Here is a 14,219-nt window from a genome sequence, read left to right as displayed (position 1 = left end):
CGCGGGGCGGAACCTGTGAGCCGGCTGCGGGCAGGTGGAGGCGAGGGGCGTGTCTCGGGGCGTGTCTCGGGGCGCGGCCGGCGGGAGGGGCGTGGCCGGGGCTCTGTGCGGGGTGACAGCGCGGCCGCCGCCCCGCACGGCGCCGCCGCCCCACCCGCATGGAGGGCGGCGGGGAGGCGCTGCCCGCCGACCTGCGGGAGCTGGCCAGCAAGGTGGGACGGCGGCCCCCCGCCGGGCTGCTGCGGGGGCTGCGGGCCGACACCGCCCCCGCACCGCCGGGACCGCCGCTACTGCCCGCACCGGCCCGCGGCGCCCGCCCGCCGCTCGCCGACCGCCTCCGGGCGCTCCGCCTCGAGCTGGTGAGTCCCGCGGCACCGGGGGCACGGCCTCCCGCCCCCCGGTAGCAGCCCCCTCATCGTGCCCCGTGCTCTCTCTGCATTTTGGGGAGAACCCCCCCATTCTCTTTCCTGAGTGGGTTAACTGCTCCCAGGTCGTGTCCCCCCGCCCGTCATTTCTCTGGCCCCCGGCCCACGCAGCATGCCCCCCCGGGGTCCCACGGACCCCTCTGCCCACCTCCGTTCTGCCCCCCTGACCCCACGCACCCCCAGGCCCCGGCTCCGGCGCGGACCGGAGCGTCCCGGGGAGCAGGATTTAGGGCAGGGACCTTCGCCAAGGGCACGGTGGCAGGTCCGGCCCTGTGCGCCTGTCCTGTGTCATCTGTCTACCCCCCCACCCCGGGTGTCACCCCCTGGGTGACAAGGCACAAGCATCCCCGGGAGCTTTCCCAGGGTTCGCTTCCTGCTGGGGCTTCTCCCGTGGCTAGTAAAGGGTTGGGCTCCAGTGGCAGCCTTTCCTGGGGACCGTGGGAGTGCCGGTGGCAGCTTTCTCGCCTCCCTCTCTTTGTGGAGAGAGAAATACCGGCGATGCCTGCGCCTCCGGGAAACGTGGTGAGATTGGGCAATGGGTTCAAGTGCTGCTGGGGGAAGGGACTCTCCCACGCAGGCACACGTGAGTGGGAGGGAATGAGCATCATTTCCATAGGGAAACAGGCTAAATATGCCTGCATCCCTGCATCCCCCTGCCACCCGGGCGGGCTGGGGATCCAGCCTAAGCCCTCTGCACCCATGCTTTGGCTGATTCAATATTCCCCATCACCATAAAAGCTTTCATTCTCCCTCTGCTTTCATCCTCCCTCAGCACCAGCTTCCAGGCTGCACTCTACCCGGGAAGGAAGGTCTGGGGGCCCTGGGTTGCTCAGAGAAGGAGGAGGAGGAGGAGGAAGCAGCCATGGTGTTTGCCCTGCCCAGGTGCAGGCAGGGTCATCTCACAGTCTTCAAGGCCTGGCTTTGGCCACACATTATTAACCTCAGCTCAGAAAGGCTTTTTATTTCTCTGCCCTGGCTTTTCTCGCTGGTCAGTGAAGAAGCGGGAACACCTTGCACCCAGGTCAGCAGCCTGGGAATGGCACCTGGGTGCCCAAAACCCAGCATGGGGCTCCCCCATCTCCCCATCCCCATGAACAGGAACCAAAATTCCCATCCCAGCAGCGAAGACCAGCAAACCCAGTGCTCAAAGGAGAAGCTGGCCTGGGAGGGGGCAGTGGGAAGAGAAGACAGCAAATTCCCACTCTCGCCTCCTGTTTCGAGGAGGATGTTTTATACCTGGGCTAGATGTCTCAAAGGGAGACAGTGCCTGTGGGTTTCTCACGCGCTGGGGAGGGAAGCAGGACTGTACCCCCTCAGGGGGATGCTCTCTCCACCTCTGCCTGCCCCTAGAGAGCATGGGGAGGAGTGCGACAGTCCCTCCAGCTCCACTAGTCCCTGGGGTCCCCTTTGAAAGAGGGGGGGGACATCTGTGGATGGGGGGAAGAGGAGCACTGCAGGATGTGCATGAGGAAACTGAGGCAAGGAGCAGTGTAGGGTGTCAGATCCCGGAGCAGGGATCCAGGCAGGTCTCCTCTGCCCCCAGCATTGCACTCAGGTCCGTGGTCGCTTTCCTCCCCTCCAGATGCTGATGCTGCCCTGGGTCTGAATGCCAGGGGATACCATGTGGGGAGCAACAGGCAGGCTTTGGGATGGGTATGGAGTTGGTACAGTGTACCCATCACTGCGTCTAGAGGAATATAGAGAGTATAGAAAGCAGCTGGACCTTGGTCTCCTGCCATTCTAACTTTGCCTTGCTGGAGAGGGGTCGGGCTGGCTTGAAATAGCAGCAAATTGACAGCCGACTCTTTCCAGCAAACAAATGGGGAGTGTTTTCCCACCCTCTACTCTCAGGGTGGCTCTTTGCATCTCTGACAGTCACAGTCGCATGTGGCAGAGAAAAAAGGGGAACCCCCCTGCCAGGGGTTCCCAGCCTTCCTCCTCCCGTGCTTCTCCCTGCCAAGGCCAGATGCTTTAGCAGCACATGCAGAAAAGTCCATTGTAGGCAGTTTTTCAAATAACTTGCCTAGAAAGGAAGTTTCTGTACTTCGAAGCTGGCTCCTGCCCCAATCCGGGCACATCACTGCTATTTTTTATTTAAATCCATCTTGAGGAACATGGGGAAGGCATGGGGGATTGGTGTTGGGTCTCTACAAATCTTTGCCTCCCTTTTTTTTTGTGTCCCCTGGACTGAGAGGCATCACGTGCCAAAACCCTGGTTTTCCCAGGCTGCTTCCTGGGATGCTTTTGTTGCTGCACTCACTATGGGACAGGAGACGGGGGTCTCGAGAGACCAGCGGGTCACCCGTGGGCGGGCGGGTGAGTCTGAGGGCACCGGATGCCGGGGACCGGGTGCTGTGCTTAGAAACAGTCCCGGGGGACTGCGTGGATTTCTGTCACAGCTTGCTGGTGCTGGGGACAGGGTGTGTTAGTGAATGAGTCCATGGGCAACCGCATCTCCCAGGCTGCCTGTACCTGTCTTGCAATGGGTTTCTATCCCTCCTCCCCCCCCCATCCCCTTATTCTCTTTCCTAGCAAAATATTTGTGTCCCGCGCAGGGGAAATCCAGTGGCTTTCAGCGGCCAGTATCACACAGATAGGAATGTCTTGGCACATGGGGCTTTCCGTTAGGAAAACAGATGTTTCTGCAGCAACTGAAGTTTTGCAAAGAGCTTTCCCTGGGCTTGGAGGGGCAGGAGTCGGCAAGGCGAGTGCTGTGATCCGCAATCCCTCCACCATCCTTCCCCATTTTGGGGGTGATTTGGGTCTCAGGCTACAAATCCTGCTGTGTCACGTTGTCACCAGGCTTGGATCAGGCCCTAGAGGGGGGGAAGCAAATGAATGAAGGGGCCCAGCTGAAACAGCCCAGGGAGGTGCTGATGGTCCAGCCATATCCTTGCCCTGAGCAATACCCAGCATGTTCCTGCCTGGTCCCAGCTGCCTCCCAGGGCTTGGTGGATGCCCTGGGCTCAGATCTCTACCCAGTGCCTCCAGTTCCTTGCTTACCCCATAGGAGACAGTGACATAAGCGCCCTGGATTTATTTCCCTGAGGGGTTTGGTGGCCGGTGGGTGCCAGAAGTCACTCATCCCCAATGGTTGTGTCCCCAGGTCTTGGACAGGGTGCCCTGGGATGGTTTCCTGCAGGATGTTCCCCCCTACTGTTCTGTTAATCAAGCAGCTTGGCAGACCTGCGGCCACCGTGGTGGTACCTCTTCCAGGGTGGGCTGAGACTTGGGGCTCTCAGCCCCTGGGGTCACCTCGATCCTCTCAAAAACCCTGCACTCTGTCTCCCTGCCAGGCCTACCTACGAGCAGTTGATGTGAAGATCCTGCAGCAGCTGGTGGTGGTGAACGAGGGCATCGAGGCGGTGAAGTGGCTGCTGGAGGAGAGGAGCACGCTGACCAGTCGCTGCAGCAGCCTGGCCAGCAGCCAGTACAGCCTGGTGGAGAGCCAGGCGGCCTCACGGAGGGGCAGCTGGGACAGCCTGCAGGACCCCAACGACAGGCTGGATAGCATCTCTGTTGGTAGCTACCTGGACACATTGGCCGATGACATGGATGAGTATTCCCAAAATGCCACTGAAACTGCTGCCACATCTGTGCCGGGCAGAGCCCTGGTCAGGGCAGAGCAGGATTGGGTCAGGATCGACCCTGAGAGGGGTCTTGCAAAGCAAGAAAAGGGCAAAGCGGAACACGAGTGGCCCCATGAGGACCTCTCCCCGCCTGGGCTTCCCCAGGATCACCGGTTTGCTAAGGAGCCCCAGGTGGCCAATGGGTATTTGGGCCAGCAGCCCCCCGCCCCGGAACCAGGCAGAGACACCAAATTGCCATCGGGGGCTGGGGAGAGGCTGGGGAGGGGGAACCCGGGTGGGAAGGCTCGGAAAGCCGAGGCTGACTTCGAGAACTGCAAACTCAACAGCAAACTGCACCTGGAGTATGATGCCCACTGGCGCTGGCTCCAGTCTCAGGATGATGTGACATTCTTGTAGCCCATGGCTTCGCCTTCCCAGTCCAGCTCTCCCAGCTGCCTGCTCTGCTTCACTTGTCTCTGCTTGGGAGAGTTGGGGTGGCTGGAGATTGGACAACAGGCTGGCTTGGTGGTGTTGCACTGTTCCTCTGACCCCCCCCGTCAGTGTTTGGTGATGCAGCCCTAAGTAATGGGGTGCCCACCCCGCGGTGAATTTCTGGGAGAGGCAGGATGAAGTGGGTCCCTGTAAATTTAATCCTTTGCTCTGGGGTGGTGCTTGCAGGTGGCTCGTCACTCCTCTGTTGTCTTTGACGTTGGTTGCAGGGAGGGGTTCTGAGGAAACCTGGGGCAGCAAAACTCCTGGGACCTCTCCCTGGCTCCACTTCTGCCCTTTAATCCTCAGCTTCCCATCTGCAAAAACTGGGGACCCTTCCCCCAAACCGGCTGCCCAGGGAGGACAGGAGATGCCGCCGTGCATCCACAGCTCAGTGGCACCAGCATGCGAGGTGCGGGTCAGACCATCAGCAGGGTGTCCCTGCTGGATGTGCTCATTTCCATCATTATCTTCAAGACCAGTGTCCATCCAGGGTAGAGTTGACCTGGGACACCTAGGGTTTGGCTGCAGCACATGGTGAATGCTAAAACCCCCCTCCCAGCAGGTGAAGCCCTGCCTGGTTTAAATGCCTCTGTGAAGCCTATCTGAAGTGATCAGGGTGGTCACTATAGCTGCTCCCTTTGGGCTGGGGAGCCTTTGTCTGTGTCCTGCAGAGGAAGGATGATGGTGCAGACTTCCCTTCCCGATGTGATTACATGAGAAAGGCAAAACACTGGGTGGGAGATGGAGATCCAGTTCTCCCCATTTGTTTCTAGACTGTCTCCCACCTTGGGACCAGGTCCTGCAGAAACCCTGGGATGTGGCAGTGTATGGGAAGCCTGGCAGAGGCTGTGGGGCTCAGACTCAGAAAGGCTCGTGCTTTCCCCTGACTCAGTGTGATGGGGGTGATGGCTGGGATTCTCCATCTGTGTAATGAATGGTGCCAGGTCTCTGCCCCCTACCAGCAACAAAAAACATGAGGCTTCTCTGCCAGGGTGGATTTGCAGCAACCCTGCCCTGGAGACATCTTCTCTGTCCTTTTAGCCTTGGCTTCTGCCTGTGCCTTTTACTCTCCACCCACCATGCCTCCCAGCACACCCCTTACCCCTCGCTGGCTTGTAGAGCATGGCTGGCAGCTGGAGCTGTGTGCAAGCTTGGGCATGACCCATTCCCTTCACCAGATGATGCAGGGAAGGACCTGGGCATCCCACAGCCCCCTACTTCAAGGAGAGGGGCTCTTCCACATGTGTGCACAAGCCTGGAGGTTCCTGGCTTCACAACCTGTGGATGTGCCTGTCCCCAGCCAAGTGCTATAACAGCTTTGCTTTCACCGCAGTGCTGTTGTTCCCCTGCCTGCGTGGGTTGCAGCCTGGCTGTTTCCTTGCTGGGGTGGTACGAGTGGAGACAACATCTCCTGAAGTCAAGGGGAAACCAAGAGAGAGGGAAGACCTGGCTGTGACTATTTCTAGATGTGAGACGTGAGCTGGCTGTGGTTAGGAAGGCAGTTGGGTGTACGATGGGTTCAGCTTTGTGCCTCTGAAGCAGCACCTTCAGTGGAAACTACCCTCCGTGCCGAGACCCCGGAGCACCTTCCCTTCCCCCCACAAATCCTCAGGGCTTCCCTGGATGGACACAGACAGCAGGACAACAGCCAAAATTCCTGGAGACAGCACCTGCCAAGGACTTGGGGGGATCCCAGCAAACCGGGACCAGGCTGCCCTACACGAGCACCCCACCCGCCTGCCCTAGAGCAGCCATGCTTGGCTTGCTGTCACCTGCAAGCAGCTCACGGCTCCCTGCATAGCTCCGCCGCTGCTGCTGAGCCACCATGTACCCCAAGGCCAGCTGTCCCCTGCTTTCCTTCTAGCCCTGCATGTGATGAACCAGCTGAGGCTCCCTGGGGCAGATGGGGTAAGTCCTCCAGCATGGTTAAAATCATTCTTCACAAAAAATAGCTGGCTTAATAAATGGTAGTGTTTCTCACAGGCCATGCTGTCGGTGCTTTCCCGAGCTTATGGGAGTTTCTAGGGGAAGGGGAGAGGCTCTGGTCTGAAACACTGTGGAGCCACCAGCAGCTCTGCGGCAGGGCAGGTTTAGCCCCCAGTCCTGAAACAGGCATAGACCACATGTCTGGGGATCTGTCCCTTGTCACATCAGGGTGGTGACACCAAAAAGTCATGCTTCATGAAGCAGCTGGGTACTTGAGCATGTCTGCTGGGGGTGAGGGTGCTGGTGAGTCTGGATCGCTGGGAGATGGGATGTATCGAGCTCAGCTGATCCATGTCTCTGGCTACACATGGCAGCTTCATGCTTGCTGCCCCAAATATTCAGGGAAGATCTTTCTAGGTGTTTGCCAGTTCAATTAGCTGTGTTGGGGTCTCCATTTGCTTCCCTTGTTCTCTCTCCTCCACCCAGGATGTGCAGGCAGGGTCTAGGTGTGGGGCAGAGACTTCTCTAGCCCAGCCTGGGGTGGGAGCAGCCACAGCTCTGATTTCAGACTGTTGGGATTTGTTCCTGGGTGGGTCCCTTTAAAACCACTGGAGCCAATGCTCATGCAAACATCAACCTTTCCAAAGCAAACGCAAGCCGCTTATCCAGCGCTGCCATCCCAGCCTCAGCATCCGTTCTGGCTCCTGGCTTTGAAACCGTGAACTTTTGCAGATGGAGAGATGGATACTGGAGACAGCAGGACTCAGCAGGATTTCCCCTTTTCTGCTGGGCTGAGGTAAAAAATAAAATAAAATGAAGAAAACCTTAGAAACGAAATGCCCAGCCCATTCCTTTTCCAAACCTAGATGCTGGTGGTTGGATGCTGGTGGTTGGACACCTCTGTATCACCACAGATGATAATTTGCTGGGACTTCTCTAGGCATGGACTCTTCAGCCTAGCCTACAGGAGCCAAAGTTGTCCATAGCCCAAAAATCTCTGTGTCCCCAAATCCCAGCCCTTGGAGCTGGAGGGGTAGATGAGGCCTTCTCACAGTTTTCTTGCCATCCCCTGTCCTGTCTCTGGGCTGCCTGGATGAGGGTTCAGCCACCTCTGGGCTTTGCCCAGGCACATGCTGACCCAATGTGTCCCAAACCTACCATGGGGAAACACCCTGGGGACCTCCATCTTGCTGTGAGGTGGGTGCAGCAATGGGGTGCAGAGCAGCCACGAGTGGGAAACAGCCTGCAGTGCGGATCTGCAGCCTCTCTCCTCACTGCTGCCCAGGGAGGAGCGGTCTGCCTGGCCCTGCCTGCTGCTGCCCTTGGGCTGTTCTTGGGTTGTTCAGTGCTGGTATCAGGTAAGAAAACAAGCAGATAAAGGAGTCAGGATCCCAGCCAGTGCCAGAAAACGCCCACCTCTTACAATAAAAACACCAGGAAGCCATTTTTTTTAAAGATATACATAGATTAGACTGCCTTAATGAGGCAGTAAAACACTTTAATAGCTCCCCTTGCTAGTTATTGAGAAGTCCCCTGGGTTTTCCCCTCTCTGCATGCAGCTTGGCTCCGAAAGGGCCTGTCCCCTGAGTGCTGCAGCCATTTAAGGAATTTATGTTAGCTCCTGCAGGGAGGCAGCATGAAAATAGCCTTTTCCTGGGGTGTGGAAGAGCCTGGTCCCCCACACTTGGAGGGGAGGTGGCATCCAGCCCCTCCATCAACCACCGTGGCCTTTGGTTTGGCCATGGGTTTGGTTGGACACTTTGGTTTGGTTTGTCCATGGGTTTGCTTTGTGGGGTGAACAGCCATGGGGTGTCTGGGGGAGTGGATGCAGGGGATGTGTGGGTGCAAGTGCAGCCTGTGGGGTTGGATCCTGGCATCTCCACCCTTTTGGGGCTGTGGGGGGGTGGTCCCTGTTGTCCCTTGTACTGTTCCCTGTGCATCGCTCAGGGATCAGGTGCTGGGAGGAAAACTGTATTAGGGCTGCTTGGGGCTGCTCTGAAATGCACCCTTCGGGCCATGCACAAGCGCCGGCTTGTCTTGAACCTCCCTGACATGGCCCTGCCTCTGTACCCGCTGCTCAGAGATGAAAAGATAAGAAAAGGCCCAGACAAAGCAAGTCTAACCCAGTGCTGACAGCGTCCTGCCTGCTGAGCATGGGCTGCCTTACAGGGTGACCTGCCTGAAAATCAAGCTCCTTGAGGTTTTCAGCCAGAGTGATGTGATGAAGTGACCCAGTAACACCAGTGGGATGTACCCCAGGCCAACCCAGCCCCTGGGGGAGTGTTGATCCCACGCACCCTGTGGTTCTCTGTAAGCTTTCCTGGGGAACAGTGCTGTGAGCAGAGCCCTGGGCTTGTGCTGTCTGACCCATTGCAGACAGTGTGGGGCAGGAGAGGCCAAAAAATAGTGCAGGAAGGGCTGGTTATGCCCCCAAGCTCTGCTCTCAGCCTGGCGTATTTTGGCAGCCAGGATGGTCTCCTGGGAAAGGCTGAAGTGTTGGTGCCGGTCGGAGCAAAGCAGTGATCCCCAGAGAGAGCCCCATGACAGCAAAACCACCTTCAATTCAGGATGGCATTCATTCCCAGCCCTGGGGGACCTGGCAGCCAGTGGCCCCATCATCCATCTCTCTTCTGGCCAGCATCTCTCACCCAGCTTGCTCCCCATGCCCAGCCCAGGATGCCCCAGAAGGGGGTTAAACCAGCCCAGCAGAGGGCTTTTGTGTCCTGGGTTTCCAGACCGTTTCCAGATTTTCCTTCCCACTGCCCCAGGTTTACAGGTCTCCAGGGCAGGAACTTCCTACAGGTTTTGTGCAGAGGCGGCTGAGAAGAGAAAGATGTCACCCAGTGCCCATCTTCTAAGGAAAGGGCTTGTAGCATGCACTCAACCTCTATTACACACCAGAAAAGCCACATGGGGCAGGGGATGCTCTGACTGCCCAGGACAACTCAGGCACCAAGCAGAAGTCTCATGGTCACCTCCTGCCTCCTCCCCACCTGTGGGACCTCCCAAAGCTCCCCTACTGAGTCTGGTCTTGATGTCAGTGGCTGAGTAACCGGGAGGCTGGTGAACACAGGGACAAAGCTGGAGCATGAGCCAGGAGCAAGCTCAGCCTTTGGGAAACGCCTCCCTGGGCTGTTCCCTGCCTGGCCTGGCAGCTGGCCAGGCCTTTGCTTTGGAGACTAATCCTCCAGTTTTAGAGCTTCCTGGCACTCCTTGGGAGTGAAAACTAAGCATGACTTCTCAGGGCCTCATGGGTGTCTGGGCATGGGTGGGTGACAAGGATGGGCTTGGGGGATGCTGGGTGCTGAGAGGGAGCAGTGGCACAGCTCTCCCCTTCCTCCTCCCTTCGTGGTGGGCACCCACCCTGGCCCATCAGGGTTCCAGCTGTGCCACCTTCTTCTTCCCACTTGTATGCCCCATCACTTGGCAAGAGTCCCCCTTACTTCCCATGCAGGGCTGGGGCCTGGGGACACCACTGCTCAATGCCATCTCAGGGGTGACACGAAAAGCTGCTTGTGCCCAGGAGATGTGTGCGCTCCTGCCACTGCCTCCTGCCCGGCAGCTCTGCTTTGGTCCCCGGCAGGGAGCAGAAGGAAAATCTGAATTGCTTTTCTGAGAAATTAATCTGCTTTCACCGTCTTAGTGCAGCCTGACCTAGAAGAACCCCCCCTGCTTGTTTTTATTTTTTTTTCCTGTGGGTTGTCTATCGTGCAGGCAGGGTCTGAACAGTGTTAGGCAAGATTTCCCATGCTGCCTTCTCCTGCAAGACCCCCTGGGGGCTGGAGAAAATTGCATCTGCTGTGGGCAGTAAAACAGAAACAGTAAAAGGCTAAAAGATGTGTTGGGTTCCCCCTGGGAGGGTGCAGAGTCAGGGTGACTTTTGGCTGGAGAGAAGTAAAAGCTGAGCTGCTTAACAGAGAAATTGTGCGGCAGCTGGGAGGGGAGCAGGGGCTAGCAGGGGAGGGCAGGGATGCTGCCTGGCCAGGGCTGATGTCCCCATGCTGCACAGCCATGATGTCAGGATATGTCCCCACTGGAGACACCAGTGGGGAAGGATGGGGAGCAGAACCAGAGGGGTATGTCCCTGAATGGGAGTGAAGCAGCTGCAGCACTCGCTGTCCTCCACGGATGGCCATCTTCCTGGGGTGAGGCTCGGACTGGGGCTGGGTGGAAGGACAGCGCTGGCCACCAGGACAGGGATGGGAGGTGGAATATGTCTCTCCCAGGCTCCTGCTCCTGCCCCATTACAGCTCCCACTGCCCCATTTCACATCCCTTCTCCCCAGCCCCCTCCATCCCCAGTGGTGAAGCCTGGATGGCCCAAATGCCATCCCTGTGGGCGCAGCCTGGGTAAGGGAAACCAGCCACCCCCACAGGAAAACCACACTGATAAAACACTGAAGCTCATGTTTGGGGGTTACATTCAGGTGTGGAGCTTCATCAGCCTTTAAAGCTCATTGGCTGCCCTGCAACAGCCTCTGCTCCTGCGCTGCAGGGCCAGGAGTGCTCTGCCCCTTCCCTGCTCCCTTCCTGCCTCAGCTTCCCTCTTATCAAAGGTGGGGGAATTAGAAAGGAAAGAAACCTCCAGCCTCCCCAGCTGCTCCTGCTCCCAGGGACTTTCCTGTGACCGTGCCAGTGCTGCTTCCAGCTCTGCAAGCCTCAGAGCCGAGCAGGGTGGCCAGCCAGTTGCTCTGGTGCTCATGCATGTGCCTCTGTACGTCTGTCTGTCTGACCCTCCCTGTCAGTGTGCTGTGACTTGGAGGGTGTTACAACACTTGTGGCCCTCCAACAACTTCTGCAAAGGGGTTTTGAGTCAGAACCAGCCCCAGACAGGATCTGTGTCCTGAGAGGGAGGCGATGCTGGGAACTGAAGGGGTCTGAGGCAGTTTTAGGGTAGCAGCCCATTTTGGAGGCTCAGCCCCAGGCCTCAGGGCAGGAGGGTGCAGGCAGTGTGAGCAGCAGGGATTATGGCTGCTATAAAAAGCACCAGCTTAGGGAAGGAAAGATGGACTTAAAGAGCAATGTCCTGCACTGAAGAGGTGCAGGGACTGGAGCATTCAGAGCAGCCCTGCACCATCATCAGCCCTCTTCCCTCTCAGCACCCCCCAAAACCTTCCCCAGGTAAAGGAGTCCCCACTGCATCTTCCCATGGACCTTCTCCCTGGGACCCTGATGTTGGATAGCTAGACCCCTGTCCCCTGCTCAGAGGACATGGAGGACAAGGAAAGGGCTGTGGGGGACAGCCCAGCCTGGAGTGGGGGTCCTGGTAGGTGAGAAGACCAGATGGGGTTGCTGTACCATTTGCACTGGCCCCCATACAGCTCTCCCTTCCTCATCCTTGCAGCTTCGCTCGTCCAGCTTGTCCTGTCCTACCACCCTGTTCAGATGTCCTCTGAGGGTGCTGCAGATATCCTCCAAAATGCAGCCAGCTGCAGGGGTGGGTGGCTGGACCGAAAGCCACTGATTTCTTGGAGGGACAGGGGCTGCTTTCAGCCAAAAACCACTCTCTGCCTCCAGTGTCCAGAAGGGAAATGGCTCCACAGCTTCTTGGGACCTTCTGACAGGCCTGCAAGTATCCTCAGTGCTCAGTACTAGTGTAGTGTCTGGTGACATGTTTGGGGACAAATTAGGGGGAAGGAAGGTGCCAGGTGATGGCAATGATGCAGGGATGGGGGGATGCAAAGGAAGGTGGCATGGGAAACTGCTGTCCTCCTCGGTTTTGCCCCAGCATGTGGCAGGTTCCAGCAGGGTCAGTAGAGAAAGCAGCTAGAGCCATGGGGTCCTGCACAGCTCCAGTGCCAGCCTGGTTCCTGGCAATGACCAGGCATGACCCTGCGGCTCAGGGAGATGATCAGTGGTTCCCTCCCATACTTGCCACTGTAATGCTACACGAGAGCTGGGTCGCTCCGAGGGATGGACACAGCACCGGATCCCCCCCTGCATCCCTGCAAAAGAGGTTTTTCAAAGCGGGGTCCTGGGTGCAGGAGGCGAGGAGGGGAGTGGGCCGAGGGCACTTCCTCGTTGCCCCTTCCGAGCCTTGAGCAGCCCGGTGGAAGCTGGTGCAGGCGGCCACAGGAGGGAGCTTGGCTCCTGGGTGTGAGCTGCTGCTCGGTGCACAGCAGCTCCCCATGGTCGAACCACGGCATGTGGGACCTGGGATACGCTGGGAAGGGAGCAAGAACCCGGCTGGAGCAGAGGTGGCTGCCTCCATCCTCAGGGAAGCCCCCACCTTATTTCCACCAGCTGGTGGGCGATGGGCCCCCAATACAGAAGAGCCGCCAGGGCTGTTGCCTGCAGCCACAGCGGGACCAGTTGTGCCAGTGCGCGGCATGTTGCCATGGCAGGGACCAGTCCCTTTGAGAGTGATGCCAGTGCTGGACACATGGTCCCACTGTCCCCCCACAGCAGTTGCTGGGGGCACCTGGGTGACCCCGATGCCCAGCCTCTAGATGTTGACAGGACAGGAGAGCAAGGACACCGCCACCCCCAACCCCTACAATCTCCTGTCCCCCAGGAATCTGGACTTTCCCAGTTTTCCCAGCCCACAGCCAGCTCCAGCGCTGCAGCCCTGGTCCCAGGGGCTGACAGACCCGGGATCACCCCCCTGCATCCCCCCACACTGCCATGGCATCGCTGCCATGGCATCACTGCCTGGATCCCGTCAACAGCCCCAGTGCGGGAGCTGGCTGGCAACTGCCAGAGCAGCCGCATTACAAACTCAGGGCCAAAAAAATTGGAGAAAAATTATGGTGGCAGCAATGACGCATCTGATTGGAAATGGTTGATTATTGGGGGGAGGCTTGTAGTACTACTACTGCCTTTGCTTGCTGCAAAGCTGACAAAACCCCAGCGTGGGGCTGCTGGTAATGGCTCTCATTAAAAGCCATCAGAGCAGGAGGTTGAAACCACATCTATTTTCCCAAACTGCTTTCAGAAGGGGAAAAATGGTGCTCTGGTCCCTGCTATTAGGGGTGTGCTGTGTTCCTCAGGTGGGTAAAGGCAGGGCTTGTTTCCCTAAACACAGAGGCAGAAGTCCTGACCGCTTGCCTTTTCCCGGGATCAGGTCTCTGGCCCATCAGTATAGCCTTTTCTTTTAAGTTCAGGGAAGATGTTGAGATCAAAAGGATCTTCATAAGGAAGAGGCACTGGGGTGAAGGAATGAGCTTGGTCCTGCTGCCTGCACTCTGCTATACACAGAAATGATGGATCCTGCTTTAAAATCCTGAGTGGGGCAAGAGCTGGCTTTAAAATACCAATGAAACCATCAGGATGCTCCTTTTCCCACTTGGTCTGGGAGCTTGCCCCCCACCTTGGCTGCTGCTGGCTTCCCCTGAGCCCCTTAAAAAGAGTGGGGGTGAGGATCTGCCTGGAGTTAGCAACAGGAAAGGATGCCTTTGGGCAGAGAGAAGTGGTAGGAAGTGAGAAGGGCAGTTTTGGGTGGCAGTGCCCTGTCAGGGAAGAAGGCGGCACCCAGGGAGACAAGGAAGGTCTCCTCCATCCATCAGCTCATGCACATGTGGCTGACCCTAGCACAGAGCTAGCACCCCTTGTGGTGGCAGCTCGTTTGGGGGTGATGAGGGGGATGGCCATGCTGGGGTGAGCCTGAGGGATACAGCCATATAGGGGCTATTTTCCCCCCTGAAAATCTGGGGTCCCTTCCCTCCCCTCCAGCCACTTTCCTCAGAGAACGGGGGTTTGCCAGGTCCCAACCTGTCAGGTGATGCTGCACTCAACCAGCGCTGGTGGTGTAGGGAGATGGTAACCCTGGCCTTGCCCTGGGCACAGGGGAGGAAGGGTCCTTGGGGAGG

General features: G+C 58.0%; 1 protein-coding gene across 1 annotated transcript; it reads left to right on the top strand.

Annotated features, from left to right (window-relative positions):
• The first annotated feature begins 78 nt into the window (after positions 1-78).
• LURAP1 (leucine rich adaptor protein 1) lies at positions 79-6,471 on the top strand. Its single transcript, XM_064455172.1, has 2 exons — positions 79-359; positions 3,722-6,471. Exons 1-2 carry the CDS (start codon positions 159-161, stop codon positions 4,409-4,411), a joined length of 891 nt encoding a protein of 296 aa, XP_064311242.1. The 5' UTR covers positions 79-158; the 3' UTR covers positions 4,412-6,471.
• Positions 6,472-14,219: the final 7,748 nt, after the last annotated feature.

Source organism: Phalacrocorax carbo, chromosome 6, assembly GCF_963921805.1.
Source record: "Phalacrocorax carbo chromosome 6, bPhaCar2.1, whole genome shotgun sequence".
NCBI classification, from domain to species: domain Eukaryota; kingdom Metazoa; phylum Chordata; class Aves; order Suliformes; family Phalacrocoracidae; genus Phalacrocorax; species Phalacrocorax carbo.
The sequence above is the reverse complement of the archived record's forward strand: the minus strand, read 5'-3'. Positions and strand labels throughout refer to the sequence as shown.

Bases quoted from the DNA above. Each gene is read 5' to 3' on its own strand.
- LURAP1 (XM_064455172.1), top strand. From the start codon at position 159: ATGGAGGGCGGCGGGGAGGCGCTGCCCGCCGACCTGCGGGAGCTGGCC. The intron at 360-3,721 runs GTGAGTCCCGCG...TCTCCCTGCCAG, and splicing joins GGGCGCTCCGCCTCGAGCTG to GCCTACCTACGAGCAGTTGA.